Consider the following 19018-nt stretch of genomic DNA (forward strand, 5'->3'; position numbering starts at 1 on the left):
CATTAATAATAACATGGCCACGAAGAAAGAAACCACAAAACCATAAGATCGCATTTGACCAACCACAAATCACGAAAAGACCACTATAAAAGAGAAATCACAAGAAAGAAAACATGATGCTCGAATTCGCATAGAGTGGCTGGAATTGTCACATATAATAAGCAACTAGCGCATTTTTTTTTCTCTATTATAAATTACTCAATTTTTTTAAACAATTAGGATCATCAATTTTGGACAACTATTGTATTTAACCATTCATGTGTCTCAGCAAAATATACTTGTTTTGTGTTGGGGACAAAATCAATATTGCTTATCCACACAAAAATAAATTGATCGTGCGTCAATTCTAAACCAACCAACTGGGAACGGTTTAAATACATAATTTATCCCTGAACTCATGCACTATATATATAAAAAATTTGGAATCAAGAACCGTGGAATATCTAGCAGGAAAGGAATAGAAATAGGGTTATTAAGTTGTTATCAATTGATCATCAGATCCCATTAAAGTTCATTGGGCATCGATCGGGATATTAAAATAATCAAAATATCGAGAGGAGGTTGGTAGGAAGCTTTTGGACTTCATTTCCTACTACTCCACTCTTTGTAATTGGAATATAATGATTGTTGTATACTTAAAATAAATCATTTCAAAACTAATGTTTTTTTAAACTATAAATAAACTATTATTTGAGATTATTTTTCTTATAAATGAAACTGTAAACGGAGTTTAAAACATAAAATAACAAAAATATGTAAACATCAAGAAAAATGATTGTTTTCAACTTGAAAGACTTTCGAGATGAAAATTTTAAACACGATATTCTTGCAATGTGTTTCAAAAACACACTACCACATTCAATTTCTACAATTTTTTTAATGGGCTTTCGTTCTATTGTACAAAAAAACGAAGCTAGTAAAAGCCCAGTACTAATGAAACGTGACAATCTTGAGTTTTAAGAATATATATTTTTTTTTTATTTTATGAAAACTCAGATGAATTGAGGAGCCTAAGTTCTCTCTAAAATATCAATTTTTTTAATTTAATTTACAATTTTTTTATTCATCATTGTGAACAAGGAAATTCATGTCGACCTCGCTCCTAACTAAACGGTGCCAAAAAAAAGGAACACAAGTTCTCTTCTCCTTTGTTAGAGAATTCCCTAAAATAAGGAAATAGAATTTCTCTTCCCTTATTTTAGGGAATCCTCTACTAAAAGGGAAGAGAAATTCTCTTCCCTTAAAAGAGAATTCCCTTCTCCTAAAATATATTTTTTATTTAAATTTAATGGTATTTATTTGTAGTGTTTTTAATTGAAGGGACTAAAAAGAAAAGACATTTTTATGTGTGTGTAATTATTTCATGACTAAATGTGTTGTTCTATTTAATTGTAAGTAAATATTTTTTTAAAGGGAAACGTGGTGTTTTTATTAATAACCCTCGCTTATGGCGGAGGAAAACCGTGGTTACACAAGATATTACAAAGCAAAAAAAAAAAAAAAAAAAACAAAATGCAAAGCAAAATTAAAAGGAAATTACAAATAAAATACTAAGGGTTGGTAAGGTTTATGTTTGAGAATCGAGTATCAAAATCATCAATGATTTCAATTTCGCGAAATGTCTCTTGTGCTCGTCGGCTATGTAGAATCCAATCTTTGCCCACCGTTAAAGTCCCAACCATCTCGGGTGATAAACTACAACGCCTATCATCAATAATACGCCCCGAACTACTAAATGCGGATTCAGAGGAAACGGTTGAAACAGGAATCGTCAGAATATCACGAGCCATACTTGCTAAAATAGGAAGCATTCCTTCGTGTTGCCTCCACCAATCCAAGAGGTCAAGTTTGGTGTTCGAGTACTCAACGTGAAGATGCGTAGTGTATCTTGATATTTCTTCATATATCGGTCGAGACGGTTGTGGAGATCCTATCCCTCCTCTCCCTCTTGGAGACGATTGTGGAGATCCATCAACTCCACGAAAGTGTCGGTGAACAGACAAGAACATATACTCTTCTTCTTGCCTTGCATTTCGTGGTGGGCTAGGTTCGGGGAGCGGTGCAACTCGTTCTTGATAGACCCTGAAAAGATCATAAAAACCCTCCACGATCCTATTGTGATCATGTGTAATATAATCTTCCCCGATGAACATATCTTGTAAAAAATTTAAAAACATTTTAAAACCATCCATTTGAATACGAGGGTCTAAAATACAAGCATACCCATACAAGTAAGGAATTTTGTCTTTACCCCAGTATTTTAAAAATTTGTCTCTCATAGAGGAAATACAATCCTGAAAAATTACATAGTCCATATTGGTTTTAAAATGTTGAGCAATTGCACAAAGACTATGAATTGCTAAATGAGAAGTAGGTTTATAAACAGCAAATAAACAACAAGTTTGGTCATAAAAAAGTTGGAGAAAAGTAACAAAAACTTTAGCCATGTTAATATCTTCTTCGCTTAGTGCACCTTCACCTTCACTCAAACTTGAATTGTAAAAAGCTACAATAACCTCATAATAACCCTCGGATAAGAAATTTGTTAACATCAAGTATGTGGAGTTCCAACTAATTTTATTGTCTACATGAAAGGTTCTTTCATGTAGTCCATGAAGTAAAAATCTCCTCTTAAGTTCGTCTACTCTAGGGGTTGAACTATTGATTCAACTTATAGCATGTCTAATTCTCTTAATCCCATAATGAAAAGCTCGTGCCCCACTTTGAACTATAAGGTTAATGATGTGTGTGGCACATCTTTGGTGCATAAGGTTTTCCTCACAAAGTATTTTGGTTTGTAATCCTCTAATCATGGAATCATTGCTAGTGGCATTATCTAGGGTCACAGAAATAATTCTAGCACTAAGTTCTCACTCTTGAATAACACCTAATATAATCTCTAATATGTTATTCGCGGTGTGCTTTCCTTCTATTCTTCTAAAGGCTATAATCCTTTTGTTAAGGTTCCATTGTTCGTCTATGTTATGAACCACCACACTCATAAAATCCATCCTAGATTTACCCGTCCATATATCAGAGGTCAAGGCTACACTAAACGTTCCAGAAGATAAAATGGCTTTCATTTTTTTCCTTTTCTTCCAAAAAATATTTGAGTACGTCACGCCTCAATGTTGATCTAGAAATAATTTGAATACCAGGTACCAAATAACTAACATATTTAATAAAACCTTCATCCTCAACATGACTAAACGATTGGTTCGTGGAAATAATGTACTCAACTAAATGTGTCCTATGTTCTAAGGGATCGTGAATACTTACATTACTTGAAGAACCAATCGAGGAACACTTCTTGTAGTGGTGTTTTAGACAAGAAGTTCCTTGCACGCCATTTTGAGCTTTGATGACATTTCCACATGCTAGACATTTTCCTCGACGGGTAGAGCCTTCGCCCATTTGCTCGAAGAATTGCCATACGTGGGATCGAGCCTTTCTTTTCTTTCGGGGCCTTTGTTCTTGTTGTCTTGGTTGTGGTATTTGGATTGGAGGATGATGTGGTTGCACCTCTTCGGTCTCCTCCTCATCGTCTTCCTCCTCATTGGCCTCCTCCTCGGGGTTAATATGTTCACTTTCATATTGTCGATATACTATATAAGGATTTTGGGTTTCATCATCATCCTCTTGTGGTATTCGGGCTTGTTGGGAATTTTGGACTTGAAATTGGATTTGACTAGGTGGTTGAACATAAGGAGGATTTGGGTTGAACTCGGTTTCGTATTGGGTTATGTTGAATGATGGAGGTTGGTAAGAAGATGAAGGTAATGGAGTCGGGTCAAACTTGGTGTTTTCAAAATTAGGAATTTGGTTTAATCCTAACCAATTTTGAGGAAATTGGTTGGTCGGGGAATGTTGGGGTGGTGGAGGAATTGTGGGAGGTGTGTTTTGGGGTAAAGGAGGCGGATGATGGGATCGGGACGAGTTAGATGATTTACGGGACATTGAAGTGTATAATAAAATTATTACTATATGATAAAATTTATAACTATGGGAAATGAATTTTGAGAGAGATGTAGAAGAATGAGAGAATTTGAGAGTGTTTTGTGAAAAATGATTGGAGATATTTGGGTGTATTTATAGATAAAGAAATGAGGGGGTTAAAAATGAATTTTTTAAATTTTTTGGGGTTCCAACGGATATAAAACGGTAATATTTGGGCTGAAACGGTCAAAAAATCTGAGCCATTGGATCTCCAACGGTCATAAATCCAATGGCTCAGATTTTTTTTAAAAAGATAAAATAAAAATAAACCTACGGTTTGGAGGAGAAGAGAGAGAAGAGAATATTATTTGGGGTTCTCTTCTCTTCCCTTAAATGCAAAGAGAAGGGAAATTCTCTTTCCTCATTTAAAGAGAAGGGAAATTTATCTTCCCTATAAAGAAAGAGAAAAGAATAGAATTCTCTTAAATTTCTCTTCCCCATGACCACGTTTACACCAGACTGAAGTAAATTAAATTAACTATGCCTGACCAAAGTTAATTAAATTAATTATTTTAGTTAATCTAATTTACTTCGGCCTGTTTGACTATATTTTTTTTTAATAAAATGAAATTTTGACTAAAATCTTGAAAGAGACTAAATAATTGATTAGTTACAACAAATTCTTCTAAAGTTAATTGTCACTTCAACAGATGTCGTACGCTTTTGAAAAAGTATATATATATATATATATATATATATATATATATATATATATATATGACTACATATTAACTCTCTCTTTTTCTTTCAAACTTGGACTTCTGCGCTTGGAAGTATAATATATACGTGATAATAAAATAATTATTAACCATTATTTACATATAATTTTATCTATTTATTTTAATATTCAAGGGATAGTTAATTTTTTATTAGTAGCTAATGTTTTAAAATTTAATTAGTTTGCTTCTTTTTTTGAAAATACATTGAACACCCACACGTCCAATAAGAAGAAAAAAAAAGCGATATCATATTCAATCATTTGATACTTGAACACCCATATTTTTTAGACATACATTATTTATGTTTATAAATATGTTATAAGTTTTTCTTAAGTGTTACAGTTCATATAAAAAAATGCTTTAGTTTAAATAATTAACTACATGCTACCTTAATAAATAAATAAATAAAATAAGGATTGATTTTTCTGAAACAATGACTTAAGATACTGTGTATGTAGTTATAATGTTATACTATAACGAGGGGTATATTATTTGGGTGGGTCCCACTGTTGACAGAGAGAGAGAGAAATTATGTATACATTGCTACGTGGCCTCACACTCTTTTATAGTCGGTTGAGATTTTAGGAGGTTTTTTTAGGCCGTAGCAAAATAACTAAAATGAAACTATGAAATTTGTTTTTAGCTTATGTTTCACAATTTTTAGAGAAATAGTCAACATGATTATGTGTCAATAATTAAGGTCTTATTTATCCTTATTTATTAATAAATTCGTCATTTTCTCTCTCCTATTTTTTTCCTATACTTTTTTTTACATAAAAACTTCAAAAAACCATATCTATCTCATATGAACTCGAAATTGAGTGATTCCAAATCATACGGATTCGTGGCGCCGAGATCTTAAAAAATAGATCCATTGTGTTTGATGAAAAATAATGTTTAATACCATAGATGTAGAAAAATCTACCTTAAATATCGAAATAACGGAAATTTTTTGAAATTATAAAAAAAATGGAAATGTAAATATGATGCATTGAACATAATTTTTCATCAAACACATTGGGTCTATTTTTGAAGATCTAGACGCTACGAATTTGTAGGATTTGAAATTACTCAATTTCGAGTTCGTATGAGAAAGATACGAATTTTTGAAGTTTTGATGCAAAAAAATTATTTGAAAAAAATAAGAGAGAGAAAATGACGAATTTATTAATAAATAAGGGCAAATCAGACCTTAATTATTGTCACATAAACCATTTGACTATATCCCTAAAAATTGTCAAACATAGGCTAGATCCAAAATCACATGTTTAAAGTGGTCTAGTTAGTTACAAATCTCTTTTTTATTATTATTTATTTTAGTTTAAAATTGTGTAATTTTCTCAAATGATTATTTTTTCAATACGTGCCCTCCCTCCATCAAATTTCCGGCTCTCCCAATGGCTAGTGGCGAAGCAAGTAAGCAACGAGGGGGGATGTGTTACCTAAGGATACAATTGAAAATAAAAAAATTAAGTAAAAATTAGACAATATATATAGTCGTTCCGAACTTTCATTAAAAAAAAAAAGCAAAGATTTTGATTTATAAACAAATTGACAAGGTTTTTCGAGTTTTTCTAAAAGCAAAATAGCCAAATAATGACAATTTAACGGAATTTTTGTTTCGATATTTTCGTACACGTAAGTGTACGTTTCGCCCAAATTCTATAGATATGAAAGTATGGATGTCGAACCCACGAGGTCTAAGCTTAATTAATAATTGAATCAACTATAACGAATTGAACTAAAAAAATGGGGAAAAGGTTGTCACAAATTTTTGACAAGAAACTAAACAAAGCAATTAAACGGTGGTTTTACGACTATATGAATGTAAAGACTATGGTTTCACAAGTCTATTTGATGGTTTGAATTAACAGAAATAATGCACGATTTAAACATTCATATTTTGCTAGCCACGTTCACAATAATTATATCACTAAATATCTCTCGAGCATCTAGCAACCTAAACCAATACTGTAATTAAAACTGATCCGACGGTTCAAAACGATTAAAAAATTGTTAATTTCCTGTTTTTCCTAACAGGAACTTGCGGCGCACAGAAGGGGGGCTCGCGGCGCGTGGAAGAGAGTTCGCGGCGGGCAAGAAGAAGGTCGCGACACACTTTGAAGGATTTTAGAAGCTCGTGGAACGTGCATATCGTTCTGGGACTGTTGGCGATATTTTGCTTACAACTCGCGGCGTGCGGAGAGGGGCTCGCGCCGCGAGGTAGAACTTTCAATTCCTCACAGAACGCGCGTAATGTTCTGGGACCGCCTGAACATTTCGTGCACCGCGCGATGGGGAGTGCGCGCCGTGCGGAGATTATGATTTTTGTTCCTCTGCGTCCCATGCTATGTTTTTGACCCGTTTCGATTCTCGATTGCTACGTTTTGCCTGAAAATGAATCCAAAGAACTTATAGAGGCTCCTTTACTCATGTGAACATGTAAATCATCATAATAAGTCTAAAACCATCAAAAAACACTTGGGAACATGCTAAATTCAAGCTGGATAATAGAAGTTTAAAGCGTACAACATGCACCTATTAATTTCTATTTTTTTTTTTTTACAATTTATCTGTTTCAGTTGACTATTTAGCTTAAATATCCTAAATTTAATAGATAATTAATGAATATATGATGTCGGTCATTTTTAGAAATATCAAATTCTTGGTGACTTGCAATGAATTCCATGTCAAAGCTCAAATGAGGCTCATAAGAAATCCTGATCCGGGTTCACAAATGCAAAAGAATCCATCTATAACGGGCCCACAAAGAAAGGCGAGAAAAAAAAGAAAGAAGCGAAAATCTCCATGGCGCACCGCGTCTGGCATCTGGCGCGCCATGCATAAGCAAAAAACAAGCGTGCGCGCCTCTAATCGCCATACGTGCGCAAGGCCTCCCATGCACGCATTGTCTTCGTCCAATCCGACTTGTAGGGCTTTTTTAGCCTTCCAACGACTATAAATAGATCACTCACTTAGAGGCAAAATGTACACAATTCTTCCTAACACAATCATTTGATTCCAGAGTCGTGAAACGCTGCGGTGACATTCCGCACCGGATTTCACTCTGATCGAGCTCGATTCTTTCAAATATTCTCAAAGAATAACGGTGTCCCCGCTTCACGCATAGCAATCAGACTAATGTTGAATGTCAGAGCACGCCACCCTTCTAGCTTATCTTCTTCTTCTTCTTCTTCTTAGATCTCCGCGACGAACAAAGAACGTTCTTGAGCTAGGAGAGGGAACTCGTGACTTTCGAGTTTCTACAAATCCGGCTAGGGCGCGGCCACTTGGTCCGGCCTTGGGTCGAACCACCCGAAGTCTTCAATTTTTGTTCAATTTTTAGCGACAACACTACATATAAATTATTAAATGAAATAAATTGAAAAAAAAAAACTTTTATTGAGATTAAGGCTATAATTATTTTTTAAATAAGTTATGTAGGTATAATTTTTTAAAATAATTTAGGAGATTTGAGGTTATAATATGTAATTGTCTGTACGGGAGCTAAGAATCCTATCTGTTGGGCGAGCGGGAGTTGACCCAAGTAAGGGATGAACCATCTAGATGACGCGAGATAAGCTTGGGAGAACATGACCAACCAGACATTGCAGCCAATTAGCAACAAAAGATGGGAGGACACGTGCATATTGTAGTGGAATATTAGGATTGATTCTATTGGCATCTTTATGTGTACTTACATTTTTATCCTCTACTATTATTATAAATATAAAAATGCAGATGCGACGTATCATGTCTGATCCAAGGATTGAAATCCCGGGGGAACCGGACGGGAACCGGCCGGGATCCCCCTTTTTTGAACTCCCCGGCATCGGAACCACCAAAACCGGAAGTTTCCGGTGATTCCGGGGGAACCGGACCGGGAACCGGGAAGGAACCCGGATCCCGCCAACCCGCTAGCTTCCCGACGCGACTACGGCCATTCATTCCCGTATCCCGCCTTTCCCGGTTAGCTTCCCAGCATCTCCTCTCAGTCCGGCGTCCTCGTCTTCTCGGCTAGAACGCGCGCGCGAGGTGGGTTCCGGGTCTCGGTGGCTGTCGGCCGAGCTCCCTCTCCCTCAGTCGCTCGCTCTCTCTCTCTTGCTCTCCCTCGATCTCTTTCCCTCTTTCCCTCTCTCTCTCTCTCTCTCTCTCTCTCCCGCTCGGTTCTCTTCTTCTTCTTCTTCTTTCTTTTCTTTCTTTCTTTTTTTTTTTCCGTGTCCTTTAATTTTATTAGGCAACTAAGAGCAACTTTAACGGTGCAAATAAAGGACCTGCTAGCAATTTTAGAAAAATTAAAGCTAGTTGCTTACCATTATTGCACTTTTTTTTTCATTTGCTTAGTGGAGCAAAGTAGCTCTATGGAGCCAATAGCTCTAGCAAAACAAATGGGTCTCACTCTTATTTAAACAAATGTGAAATGTAGCAAGTGTGTCTCACACTCCAATTTCTTCATGTGAGTGTATGTCACTCTCTAGTTTTGGAAGTGAGTTTGAGCACAACCATGATTTGATATTTTTAACATTTAAAAAAAAAAAAAAGGTTACCCATCCGGATGGCTTAGCTAGGAGAGTAATTGGCTCAGCAATGGAGAAAAATATTGTTGTAGCTTAAATTGCTTATGTGGCAATTGAAGCTAATATGGTAGTAGCTTACCATTAAAGATGCTCTAGTGTAGATAAGTGATGAGTTGGCAAGCTCAACCTTATCCTAATAATTACAATCCAACCTCTTTTCCTTGTTTTCTTTCAAATGGGTTCCTTAAAAATTGTTACAACCACGTCATTTTCTTATAATTATTTAATTAAATCCATAACCGAATAGATTATAATTATATTATTCGAACCGAAAATTTTCTCGTTCGTTTTCGATTAATCAAAATATATTTAAGGTTTCTCGGAATTAATTCCCATTCTTGAGAATGTATTTCTTAAATTAATTTCCGGAATATTTTCTCGAAATTAATTTATTATTCGAGATAAACTCGATAATTCCTTTACTCTTTCCGAGATTTCTCATTACCTTAATATATTAAAATTACTCGATGAACTCATTGGACCATAATTCACTCGAGAGACGTAAAAATATAACGAGGAATTTACTTCACTAATTTCCTCCAGGATTCCTTTCACGTTGAAATTAGTTAGGTCGTTAAAATATATTTTCACTTTCACAATCCTTCTTACATTCGTGAAAATATTCTAAAACCTTATCGATCTTGATATTCTTAATATCTCATTCTCGATTATTTCCTCGTTCCTTCGAGAAATTCCTTGATATTATTTCCTTTGAAATCTTGAAATCTCACTTGAGTAGTCATTTATATTCCTTCTATTGAACTTACTTTTTGTTGTGTTTGGTATTGTGTTGAAACATTGTACACTATTTTTAATTTTATGAATTTTATCCTACGTACTCTGTATGTTTTCTGTATATTTCTTTTCTGAATTCCCCTCGGTAAATACGGTATTTGACGGTATTCCTCTACGGTAACGGTAAGTTCAACGGTACCGGTTTCCTTTTTGTTTCCTTGCTTCCCCCGGTATTCTTTTACGGTACCGGGAGTTACCAGTAAATTCGAAAGGTCGGAACGGTAACGATAACGGTATTTCGATCCTTGGTCTTATCCATCTCCAACCATTTGGAGAGAGAAGGATGCGAGAATTTGCGTCTTTTTCTTGACCCGCCACGTACGGGAGTCTTTTTTGTGCATGTCCTCGTTTCGTAGTTACAAATGTGACTGGTCATGTCTGTTTCTGGTCTTGTAAACATATCGCAACTTTCTAAAAAAAAGAGACGAGATTTTTTGCCATTTCAACGCGATTTTTGTGTCTGCTCATTTTATTCTAATGACAGTTCTCATGGCGTTCCTCAATTGTCTTTGGTTGTTTTGCACCAACAGTTCTAATGTGCACCAACAGTTTGAAAAAAAAAATTAAGCGTATGTCCATTACTTAACTTTGAAGTGTTATGATAGACTCTAACATTGGTGGTTTTTGTAGCACTTTGGTCTTTAATTTGGAATTCATATCCCTGAATAACTTTTGATTGTTTGCATTAGTAGCAAGTCTAATAAAGTTCATTCATATTTTCAACTAAAAAATTGCATTCTCCAAAGTTATATTACTTTATACGTATTTTTATCAAGAATATCATCTCTATTTTTTTTTCTTTCCAAATGCACTGTTAAAATAGGAGTTTTCTTCATGCTTAAGATTTAAAACTTAATAAGAATGTTCGATAAATCCTTGGTGATATATTATTGGGAAAATATCTAAAGTATCCCATGTGTTTAAACGAAATGAACGATTTATACTTTCAGTTTCCAGAAATATCAGACATATTCATTCAGTTTAATATAATTGACATATATCTCCCTTACAAATATGTTATATTATAAATATCGCCATTTCCGTTTATTTTTTTATAAAAAAAAATTGAACTCCCCAAAATGCCATTAATGAAATAGTTTTTTATTTTCTATCCTTTTTTATAAAGAGAGATTTTGAATTTTTTTAATAAAATAGTAAATAAATATTATATTAAGGTTATTTTGGGGAGTTCAAATTATTTTTTTGTAAAAAATAAACGAAAATGGTGATATTTGTAATATAACATTTTTTAGAGGAGGTATATGTCATTTATATTAAACTGAAGGAATATATCTGATATTTCCAAAAATCGAAAGGATAAATATCACATTTCGATTAAACATGGGGATACTCTTAATATTTTCCCTAATAACTTATTAAGCATTTTTTTTCCTTCATTTTACCAAACTTTGATACTACAAATTATATGTAGTTGATCCGTGCGAGAAATGTAGGACTAAAATCTTAAAACTATTGCGTTCATGTTAAATTATTAATTTAAAAATATATATTTTTAAATTCCATTAATCTTTAACAGAAAATTTAATTTAACCGAAATTATGTCGTAATAATTGGACGATAATATAATATTAAAATTATATATAGCTAATAGTAATTATGCATCAAAGAATAACTTCCGTTAATCTCTACATCCAAAAGTTTAACTATTACCCAAAAAAGTTAGTAAAGTTTTATCGAATTCAACCATTTTTTTTTTATCATTTTTAATTTTATCCGAGTAAGAGGAAATAGAATTAATAAAAGTATTTTTTTTTTTCTAAATTAAACTGAAATGGTAACTCTTATTTATGATAAATTAACGGAATCATTTACTTTTTCCTTTGTTTTTATGGATGTGGCTAGGATCAAATTTAAGATTGTACAACAAATACATGATATATTTTTTCTAAAGCATATGAGATCCAATTATTTATTTACGTATGTAAAAAAAAAAATAGAGGGTGCTGGGTACAACACTTTTTATTTATTTAATTTAATTACAAATTATTAGTGCATAATATATGGTTGAGAAGGGTCCCAATATATTTAAGCTAAAAGCACGCAAGTGAACATTCCATAACTGTAGTGATCAGGGTTTATTTAATTCGATTGAAATCCATTTAGTTTGGCGGTTAGGACGGCTCAAACGTGACAACGGTTAAGTCTCTATACTTGATAGTTCTTTCCCTTCTTCATATCCTTTTTCATTATTTATTATTAATTTTTTTTTTTTTTTTTTTGTCTTTAATTTTCAACTGTATATCTCAGCTATTTCTTTCACTCCCTCACCACCCGCTCATGAATCTCCTTCTTCAAGCTATATAAATGCACCCACTTGCCAATATATATACCTTATTCACATTGATCAAACCCTCTATAACAAAACTAAGCATAACAAAATGGAGTACAACTTCTCTAGGGCAATAATGTTTTCCATTATTTTAAACATATTTTTATTAGGAACCCTAACTGCCGGCTCCTACGACGACAACAGTGGAAGCTGGCAAACCGCCCATGCCACGTTCTACGGCGGCAGTGACGCAACCGGCACAATGGGTAACGATATATATGAAGAAAAAAAAAATTCTATTTTTTTTTTAGTGTAATCATAAATAGAGGAGATATATATATATATTTTTTTAGTGTAATCATAAATAGAGGAGATTCAAATGTATCTTATAGTCACATGCTCGTTTAGGGACACAACAGTAAAATAAAAAAAAATGTAACTTTTTTTTTTGTCTATTTAAAAAATAAAAGAAATTGTCGTAAAATAAAAACCTTAAACGGCATGCAAATATATATTATTTTTAAATTTCTTTTGTACGAGTTTATTGCCAATGAAAAGAGTAATACGAATCAAAATATGAGTGGCGGCGATATTGACCTCTTCCTATAGATACGTGACAACTTAACTCCAGATCTAACTAAAAAAAATGTGACAAAAATCAGTGTAGGATCCGTCTAGCGAAAATCATACGAAATGTCGTACTAATCAATTAATTTTTCTCGTTTCGGCATAAAAGGAGGAGCGTGCGGGTACGGAAACCTGTACAGTCAAGGGTATGGGACGAGCACGGCTGCGCTAAGCACGGCGCTTTTCAATAACGGGTATAGTTGTGGCGCTTGCTTTCAGATAAAGTGCGCCGACGATCCAAAGTGGTGTTTGGGAGGGATGATTACAGTGACAGCCACCAATTTCTGTCCCCCAAATCCGTCCCTCCCCAACGACAACGGAGGGTGGTGCAATCCCCCGCGACAACACTTTGATCTCGCACAACCCGCTTTTTTGCACATCGCCGAGTACCGAGCTGGGATCGTCCCCGTTCTCTACCGAAGGTAAGTGCAATATTGCATAGCTGACCATGTTGGGAGAGAGTAGTAAACTTTGTTGATAAAACGCTAGTTATTTTTTTTTCAATTTTATTTTAGTACTTATTTTAAGTGGTATTTATACGTTTGAATTTTTTATTTTTATTTTTATATTTTATAAAATAGTTAACGTCTAATTATAACTCCCTAGTATTATTTTTAAATGTAAATCTAATTATCTTTTTAGTATTTCCCTCGTATAAGTTATTGTTAATTATAAAACTCCAAATATTCAAAACCATTTTTTTTTTTACAGATTGATAAATATTTTTTAATTTTTGTGCGGTGGAAAGCAAAGACGAGTCTGTTAAAGCTTATTTGGAGGGTGGTATATACTATTATAATTAGAAATCAATTAGTTTTATAAATAATGAATGACAGTATGTATAACTTTTAGTAAATGGCTCTTATGACCCCTCAACTTTAGGTTATCCCATTTTGACCTTTAAATTTTATTTAGTGATTTTGATCCATGAATTTTTATTTTTTACAATTTAATTCAAGTTTCTAACTGTCGTCGACATTCAGAAGAAAATTATCTAACTTTTTCTATCATTACTTTCTAAAAATGCAATTAAGTTAAAAAAAAAAAAGTATCAACGTAAAACATATAATTTAACGAAAAATTTGATCATTTTCGTCAAAATAGCTTGACGAAGATAATATGAAAATGGATCAAGATCTTCAAAATAAACAAAAAATATAATGTGGTGATTTTGTGTGACACGTGTATAGGGTTCCGTGTGAGAAGAAAGGCGGTGTGAGGTTCACGATAAACGGGCACTCGTACTTCAACTTGGTGCTGATCTCGAATGTGGGCGGGGCCGGGGACGTGCGAGCCGTGTCCATCAAGGGCTCGAGGACCGGTTGGATCCCAATGTCAAGGAATTGGGGCCAGAATTGGCAAACCAACTCTTACATCAACGGTCAAACCCTCTCCTTTAGGGTTACAAACAGTAACGGTCAAACCCTAGTCTCTAACGACGTGGCTCCCTCTCATTGGCAGTTTGGCCAGACTTTTGAGGGTCAACAGTTCTAGAGACTCAAAAATAAATTATAAATAAATAATATATAAAGTGAGCACATTTGTAGAGTGAGGAAGAGAATGTGGTATTGCTATTAATTAAGTGAGCAATATTAAGGTGGCATTTGTTGTGATATATGAATGGTTTTTAAGATCTTTAGATGAGCTACTTTATATTAATATTATTATTAGGGTATTTAAGAAAGAATTGATGCAATCCCAACTTCTTCCCTTTTTTTTTGTTACTTTTTGAGATGATAAGTGGGGTTGTGAGTTGTAAGTGATCAAGTATCATAGCTGTCTTGATTTATGGTTAACCTGTCTCTCTTATGTTCATTCATTGTGTGCAATTTTTATTTTTTTTGGTGGCACTAAATAAAATGGTTTTCATTTGCTTGAACAGTCGTTGAAGCAAATGTTACTTCAATGAGCATATAATATGTTATGTTTATACTCTGTGTTCACTTCTCAGCCAACTTTTTGGTTTTTTTTTTTTTTCAAACATAAATTAAGATAGATACAATAATACTTTTACCAGCAGTAAACATAAAAGTTTCCTAACATTTCAGATTGTTATATCATAATAATGTGGAATCATAAATTATGGTACTATATTTATTATATTCATTCAATTGTCAGTGTGTGGTGGTGAATACGTATTGTGAAGTTTAAACGCCATTAGATAACAATGTGACTATATCTACAAACTACGAGGAACAATCACAATTAAAAATAAATAAATACAGTAACAGAGCAACATGATTCAATCAATCCATAAAACACAGCAATGTAAAATTATTCAAATTCGTACATGCTACATTTTATCCTCAAATATCTAATTACTCACGCGCGTCCATTGTAAATAAGTCGGTGAGCAGATCCGTAGAGCTTCTTTCGATCCGAATCTTCCTCTTCGGAATGAGCTGCTGGGATTAAAATCACACGAGAGGTACAAATAGTAGAATATGTACTTTCAGACATTATGTTTAGACGCGAAAAGTGTCTCAAAATTATTCGCAGTGAGATTTGTCCCTTTTTTTTTAATCAATATAGACTGCGGTTCAAAATTCGCTGTGAGTTCATTGAAGCGAGAATTGCAGCGCCAGGCTTTAGTGGTGAGAGAGTGAGTCAAGAGCTGTGGTGTGGATTTGGCGAAGCAAGAGACGGCTTTTGTGGCTGAACTTATGTTTAAATTGGCTAGTTTTAGAAATTCGGAGGATGCTGATATTGAAGATGATCATAGGTCAACCATGGATAGCTTGAGTAACCACAAGGATTGCCCAGTCTGCTGCGAATTCAGTTTACATGGTATTCTGTTTGTTTGGTCACTGAATTAAAATAACTAACTCACAATACAATTAGTCAAGAACAAGACAACCACAAAGAGAAGGAACTAAGAAAAATGTATTTCTTGTAAAATCTGACCAGGTGAGCTAATAGAGGTACATACACCTCTGCTCTCACACCTCAAATACACAGATACCGGATTACCAAGATAGAAACTCTAGTACAACTTTCCTTTTCTATTTAAAGGATCAAAAAATTGGCTACGTAAGCCACCTAAACTATATGAATTGTAAATTAGCAAACCTTTAGTAAATACTTTGTAAATAGTCAACTTGCATACGTGGCAGCCTATTAACTACATTTTTTTTACATGTTTGACTGGATTAAATAAGTCTTTTATTAATATGTTAATAAGTTAATTTGGCTATTTATAAGAAATTAAAGAAAGGTGGGATATATCTCAATTCACTATAACCGTGTGGCTATATAACTTAATAACCTTTAAAGGATTATGTAAAACCCTAATAACCTTGCTGACTAGATAAAGCCCTTACTCCCATAAAGATTCTTTTACCCTATCAGCCCATATTCCCTACTTTGCCCTTATCCTTGTCTAAAGCCCATCCACATAGACTGGGCCATTTCAGGCCCATTCTTTTGTTCCCTCCTTTGGCTCTTTTAGCACAAGTCACTAAACTTAACTTATCAATACCCGCCGCTCGAATTTTCACCTTGTCCTTATGGCGAAAGATGGGGAACTTGCTTTGAATGTCGGAGAAGCTTTCCCATGTGGAGTCCGAGATTGGCAGCCCCTTCCACTTGATGAATACTTGAATTATACGGCTGATACGATAGGGTCGTAGAATCGCAGTGTGAGTTTCCGATCGGTTTAGCATGAGAGTGCAAATCTTCAAGTAGATCGGGTCTCTTTTTCCAAATTCTACATCCTGACGGTGCCCATCGGCGTAGTGTTTAATGCGTTGTTGAGCTCAGTTTAGTAGGCATTTGAGCTCCGCGAGAATCGAGTCCCTCTCGGTCAAGTGTCAACTGCGTCCACCTTGGTAGACCCGGTTTCGAACTTCATGATTTCTGGAAGGTCGCGACCATACACTACGCGGAATGGTGTAGTATATGCACCAGTGTGGTAGGTTGTATTATACTAATACTCTGCCCACGGAAGCCACGCACTCCACCGTTTTGGCTTATCCCCCACGAAGCACTTGCGATACGTCTTCAACGTCCTGTTTACAACTTCCGCTGGTCCGTCAATCTGCGAACGGTAAGTTGAGCTCATTTTAAGGGACAGTGCCTTGGAGCTTGGACAACTCCTCCCAAAAAACGCTTGTGAAGACTTTATCGCCGTCCAAGACGATCGACCTTGGAACTCCATGAAGGCATACGGTTTCCTTGACAAATACCATCGCTATAGTCGGCGCCAAAAACGGGCGTCGGACCCGACGAAGTGGGTGTATTTGCTTAGACGATTTGCTATCACAAGTATCGAATCCATGCCATCACTAACTGGCAGCCCTTCTATAAAATCCATGTAAACGTCGTCTCATATATTCTCTGGGATGGGAAGGGGTTGAAGAAGGCCAGGTGGGGCTAAAGAAGAGTTCTTGTACCTTTGACACACATCGCACTTTGTCACAAAATTTGTCACTGATTTCCTCATACCCTTCCAATACCAATTCAGTGACACTTTTTGGAACGTGCGAAGGGCACCAGAATGCCCTCTTGTAGGGTGGTGATGATACTCGAAGAGCATCTCATGATGAAGGAAGCTCCTTAGGGGATCACTAACCTGCCTTGGTATAGAAGTTTTCCCTCGAACATCTCATACCCTTCCAGCGCGGTGCTTTTGGTGAGTGGCGCTTGCAAGATTTTCAATGTTTTTGGATCTGCCTCGACAGCTTGCGCAACTTCTTCAAAATCCATACACTTGTGCACACTTAAAGCCTTACATTCCTCGGTGGTTATACAGAAAACACATCAACCGCTTTTTCCTCCGGCCCGGGTCGGTACTTAATGGTGAATTGGTACCCGAGTAACTTCGCCATCCACTTTTTATGCTCCAACACATAAGCCGCTGATCGAGGAAGTATTTGAGACTCTTTTCGTCGGTGCGAACAACAAGCTGCCAGCCGAGGAGATATGGGCGCCACTTTTGTACGGAGAGTACAATCGCCATCAACTCCTCGTAAATGGACTTCAATCGAGCCTGCGCGCTCAACACTTGGCTGTAAAATGCCACTGGTCTTCGATCTTGCATCAACATTGCTCCCAGTCCAAATCCGGACGCGTCGGTCTTGATCTCAAAAGGCTTGGCAAAGTCGGACAGCGCGAGAACAAGGGTGGTGGTGAGGGCACGCTTGAGGTCGTTGAAGGCATGCCCCGCGTCCCCACTTCACTCAAAACAGTCCTTCTTTGGTTGATCTGTAAGGGGCTATGCGATCTTTCTGTAACCATCTACTTCAACTCCTTCCGCCAAGATAATGTGACCAAGGTATTCAAGCCGGGGCTGCCCAAAACTGCACTTTTTTTTGTTCACTGACAAACGGTGCTCTCTAAGTATCTCCAATACTCGGTCAACGTGCTGCACATGATCACTCAATGTGTGGCTGTAAATAAGTATGTTGTCGAAGAAGAATAATACATATCTCTGCAGCAATGGCTTGAATATTGAGTTCATAAGCGCCTGAAAAGTAGCTGGTGCGTTGGTTATGTCAAAAGGCATTACCCGAAACTCATAGTCCGGAACTCATAGTGCCCCTCGTGAGTACGAAATGCAGTTTTGTGGACGTTATCATCGCGCACCCGAATTTTGTGATAGCCGGAGCGTAGGTCGAGCTTCGTGATCCCCACAGCACCATGTAACTCGTCTAAGAGTTTGTCAATCATCGAAATTGGGAACTTACTGGGAACTCCCAATTGAGTGCCCAATAATTGATGCAAAATCTCCAGCCCGTCTTTTCTACGCACGAGAAGCACCGGGCTGGAGAAAGGGATAGACTATTCTGGATAATAACTGCACGAAGCATTTCTCCAAAAAGCTCTCTTGTGAAATCCGCCCAATGTACAAAGCCACTGTACACCCAAAATGATTTCGGAACTCCAGAGGTCGAATGTTAGGAAATCCGCCACAATCTCCACACCCGAAAAATCAACTACCATTCCTAGACACAACCCTTGATTTGGCACAGTAACTCTATTACTCAACACAACACCGCATTCTTCCGTCTTGGTAA

The 19018-nt window shown here is 35.7% G+C and overlaps 1 protein-coding gene across 1 annotated transcript; it reads left to right on the forward strand.

Moving 5' to 3' along the window:
* Positions 1-12452: 12452 nt before the first annotated feature.
* LOC149405310 (expansin-A8-like) lies at positions 12453-14934 on the forward strand. The gene is made up of 3 exons (XM_089607054.1): positions 12453-12643; positions 13114-13426; positions 14195-14934. Exons 1-3 carry the CDS (start codon positions 12487-12489, stop codon positions 14496-14498), a joined length of 774 nt encoding a protein of 257 aa, XP_089463180.1. The 5' UTR covers positions 12453-12486; the 3' UTR covers positions 14499-14934.
* The last annotated feature ends 4084 nt before the right edge of the window (positions 14935-19018 follow it).

This window comes from Urtica dioica, chromosome 2 (assembly GCF_054948205.1).
Source record: "Urtica dioica subsp. dioica isolate 48M chromosome 2, U.dioica_male_clone48M_v1_H2, whole genome shotgun sequence".
In the NCBI taxonomy this organism is placed as follows: Eukaryota; Viridiplantae; Streptophyta; class Magnoliopsida; order Rosales; family Urticaceae; genus Urtica; species Urtica dioica.

Bases quoted from the DNA above. Each gene is read 5' to 3' on its own strand.
- LOC149405310 (XM_089607054.1), top strand. From the start codon at position 12,487: ATGGAGTACAACTTCTCTAGGGCAATAATGTTTTCCATTATTTTAAAC. The intron at 12,644-13,113 runs GTAACGATATAT...TCGGCATAAAAG, and splicing joins TGACGCAACCGGCACAATGG to GAGGAGCGTGCGGGTACGGA. The intron at 13,427-14,194 runs GTAAGTGCAATA...ACACGTGTATAG, and splicing joins GTCCCCGTTCTCTACCGAAG to GGTTCCGTGTGAGAAGAAAG.